At 45.5% G+C, this 4,178-nt stretch overlaps 1 protein-coding gene across 1 annotated transcript; it reads right to left on the bottom strand.

Annotated features, from left to right (window-relative positions):
* Positions 1-2,704: 2,704 nt before the first annotated feature.
* On the bottom strand, positions 2,705-4,069 carry LOC306918751 (E3 ubiquitin-protein ligase TRIM21-like; the record flags this gene model as incomplete). The annotated part of the gene is made up of 2 exons (XM_079531618.1): positions 2,705-3,484; positions 3,632-4,069. 2 exons carry the CDS (start codon positions 4,067-4,069, stop codon positions 2,705-2,707), a joined length of 1,218 nt encoding a protein of 405 aa, XP_079387744.1.
* Positions 4,070-4,178: the final 109 nt, after the last annotated feature.

Here is a 4,178-nt window from a genome sequence, read left to right as displayed (position 1 = left end):
TCTAATGAAGTACTGTCACCTCATAAACACATGACATAACAACTACACCAAGGGGTCTAATGAAGTACTGTCACCTCATAAACACATGACATAACAACTACACCAAGGGGTCTAATGAAGTACTGTCACCTCATAAACACATGACATAACAACTACACCAAGGGGTCTAATGAAGTACTGTCACCTCATAAACACATGACATAACAACCACACCAAGAGGTCTAATGAAGTACTGTCACCTCATAAACACATGACATAACAACCACACCAAGGGGTCTAATGAAGTACTGTCACCTCATAAACACATGACATAACAACTACACCAAGGGGTCTAATGAAGTACTGTCACCTCTTAAACACATGACATAACAACTACACCAAGGGGTCTAATGAAGTACTGTCACCTCATAAACACATGACATAACAACTACACCAAGGGCTCTAATGAAGTACTGTCACCTCATAAACACATGACATAACAACTACACCAAGGGCTCTAATGAAGTACTGTCACCTCATAAACACATGACATAACAACCACACCAAGGGCTCTAATGAAGTACTGTCACCTCATAAACACATGACATAACAACTACACCAAGGGCTCTAATGAAGTACTGTCACCTCATAAACACATGACATAACAACTACACCAAGGGCTCTAATGAAGTACTGTCACCTCATAAACACATGACATAACAACCACACCAAGGGGTCTAATGAAGTACTGTCACCTCATAAACACATGACATAACAACTACACCAAGGGGTCTAATGAAGTACTGTCACCTCTTAAACACATGACATAACAACTACACCAAGGGGTCTAATGAAGTACTGTCACCTCATAAACACATGACATAACAACTACACCAAGGGCTCTAATGAAGTACTGTCACCTCATAAACACATGACATAACAACTACACCAAGGGCTCTAATGAAGTACTGTCACCTCATAAACACATGACATAACAACTACACCAAGGGCTCTAATGAAGTACTGTCACCTCATAAACACATGACATAACAACCACACCAAGGGGTCTAATGAAGTACTGTCACCTCATAAACACATGACATAACAACTACACCAAGGGCTCTAATGAAGTACTGTCACCTCATAAACACATGACATAACAACTACACCAAGGGGTCTAATGAAGTACTGTCACCTCATAAACACATGACATAACAACTACACCAAGGGCTCTAATGAAGTACTGTCACCTCATAAACACATGACATAACAACTACACCAAGGGGTCTAATGAAGTACTGTCACCTCATAAACACATGACATAACAACTACACCAAGGGCTCTAATGAAGTACTGTCACCTCATAAACACATGACATAACAACCACACCAAGGGCTCTAATGAAGTACTGTCACCTCATAAACACATGACATAACAACTACACCAAGGGGTCTAATGAAGTACTGTCACCTCATAAACACATGACATAACAACTACACCAAGGGCTCTAATGAAGTACTGTCACCTCATAAACACATGACATAACAACTACACCAAGGGGTCTAATGAAGTACTGTCACCTCATAAACACATGACATAACAACTACACCAAGGGCTCTAATGAAGTACTGTCACCTCATAAACACATGACATAACAACTACACCAAGGGCTCTAATGAAGTACTGTCATAAACACATGACATAACAACTACACCAAGGGCTCTAATGCAGGGGTTCTCAACGTTTTTGGCTGGGGACCCCCAAAAATACTTTTTATTATTATCATTATTTGAATGATGTTTGGGAGACAAGAAAAACTTTCCTGGGTTCTTTTTACGTGGGTAATAATTATGGTCTCACGTACTGGACTACATGTTGTCTCAGTAAGTAAGACAGCCCTCTCCACAAGGTGGGGTGAGTGCAGCAAAGCATTATGGGCATTGTAGTAATCCAGCAAACCCATCAAACCCTAGTCAAACACACATTGTTCTGGCCATATGGTGCACATTTCAAATTGTACTACTGTTAGCTATTACAAATACTATTAACATTGAGTGACTGGAGTTTCTTCCAGCAGTGGAATGTCCCTTTAAGCATACTGTAAGTAGGTATAGTCAGCAGTGGAATGTCCCTTTAAGCATACTGTAACTAGGTATAGTCAGCAGTGGAATGTCCCTTTAAGCATACTGTAAGTAGGTATAGTCAGCAGTGGAATGTCCCTTTAAGCATACTGTAACTAGGTATAGTCAGCAGTGAAATGTCCCTTTAAGCATACTGTAACTAGGTATAGTCAGCAGTGGTGGAGAAGTTTGGCAACACAGAAATACTATTACTATAGTAATACAAATTACTATTTTTAAATCGTTTTTTTGCTGATGTTTTTCTTCTTTATTTCTTCTTTTCTTTTTGCATCGATAGACGTGTGAAATATTAACAGGGTTTTTGTTTAAATAATTTACTGGAGATGTCATCACAGTCAAAGTCGTACAATTTATGACATGTTACCGCAGTGATATTTGTTCTCCGCATTTGACCCATCTCTTGGAGCGGTGAGACGCAGCCAAGGAGCGCTCGGGAATCATTTGATTAGTTGATTTGACCCCCCAATCCAACCCATTGATGCTGAGTGCCAAGCAGGGATGCATTGGGTCCCATTTTTTTACAGTCTTTGGTATGACTCGGCCGTGGATCGAACCCCCGACCTGGAGATCAAACCCCCGACCTCTCAGGCCAACTCTATGGCCAATCTTCTTCTTTTTGTAGATCTCTCGCCGAGCTCAGCATCCATGTCAACAGGGCAGATGATCAGAGGAGCAGAGTTTCTACAACCATGATGAAGACCCGGACTGAAGAAAGGATATAGTTTCTCGGTGAAGGAGCAGCCAGTGAAAGAGTAGATGTGGTCTCTGGCCTCAACGTCGTAGAAGGAGACCAGACCCTCCTCATAGTCCACAAACACTCCCACTGTCTGGACCAACTCCCTCACAGGGAGGACGACAGGAGGGTTGGCAGCAGCCTTGTACTGCTCTCCATACCTCAACATTATAATCCAGTAACCACCGGGGGGACTCAGTAGGTTCAGACCTTTCCTGTTGATGGACTCTCTGGCCACTCCTAGTCTCCACTCGGTCTTCCCCGTAACTTGAACCTCGTAGTAAAACCTTCCCGAGGAGAAGCTTTGTCTTCCTAACACGTTGGCACATGGGGAGAACCTCTCCGAGTTGTCGGGGAGATTCTGCCTTCGGCTCAAACACCTCACTTGTTTTCCATCCTCGGACAGGATGAGTGCACTGTGTGCCGTATCAGGGTCCAGAGTCACGTCCACCTCGTGTTGCTGGACGTCACCCATCAGCTCAACGGAACACATCTCCTTCATATCCTGACCGAGTGTCTTCTCCAGCTGAGACACAGCCGTCCTCAGTGTCCCCGCAAGCGCGGACTGATGGACATTGACCTTTGTCCAGTCCTTGGTGGGTCTCCACCCGGTGGTGATGGATGTGAAGTTCTGGAGGAGGTGGAGGTGGTGGTCTTCAGTGTGGGAGAGCTGCTTCAGCTCAGAGCTTCTCTTCTCCAACTGAGTGATCTCCTGTTGCAGATCTTCGATGAAGCCTTCAGCCTGTCCCTCTGTCGTTCTCTGCTTGTCTTCAATCACATACATGAGCTCAGCCTGACTCCTCTCGATGCGGCTCGCCAGAGCAGTGAAGACCTTCACGCTGGCGGCTATGACCGACGCCGCGTTTTTCCTGCTGAGCTCCACCGAGCGCCTGACCTCCCGGATCTTCGCTCGTCTCTCCCGGATCATCTGCTGAACCTCGGCCTCGGTCTTCGCCTCGTATTCTTCCTTCGACCTGGAACTCCGGAACTGGTCGACCATCCCGGAAATAAACGTGTTGACGGAGAGGTCCGGTCTCTTGTCGAAGGTCTTGGCGCACATGGGACACTGACAGTCGTCCTTGGTGTCCCAGTAGCGCATGATGCAGGCCTTGCAGTAGCTGTGACCGCACGGGGTGGCGACCGGCTCCACGAACACGTCCACGCAGATGGAGCACAGGAAGTGGTCCTCGGAGACGGGGATGCTGGCAGACGCCATTTCTACAACGCTGAGAAATCAAGAGTGAAAGTGTAAAACACTGGAAATGTATTGTACCGTGGAAAAAGCTAGTGTAGTTTCCCTGGGCTGTCCTCCACCGGTGGTGATG

Source organism: Electrona antarctica (assembly GCF_951216825.1).
Source record: "Electrona antarctica genome assembly, contig: scaffold_1149, whole genome shotgun sequence".
NCBI classification, from domain to species: Eukaryota; Metazoa; Chordata; class Actinopteri; order Myctophiformes; family Myctophidae; genus Electrona; species Electrona antarctica.
Note: the sequence above shows the minus strand (reverse complement) of the source record. Positions and strands in the feature narration are given on the sequence as shown.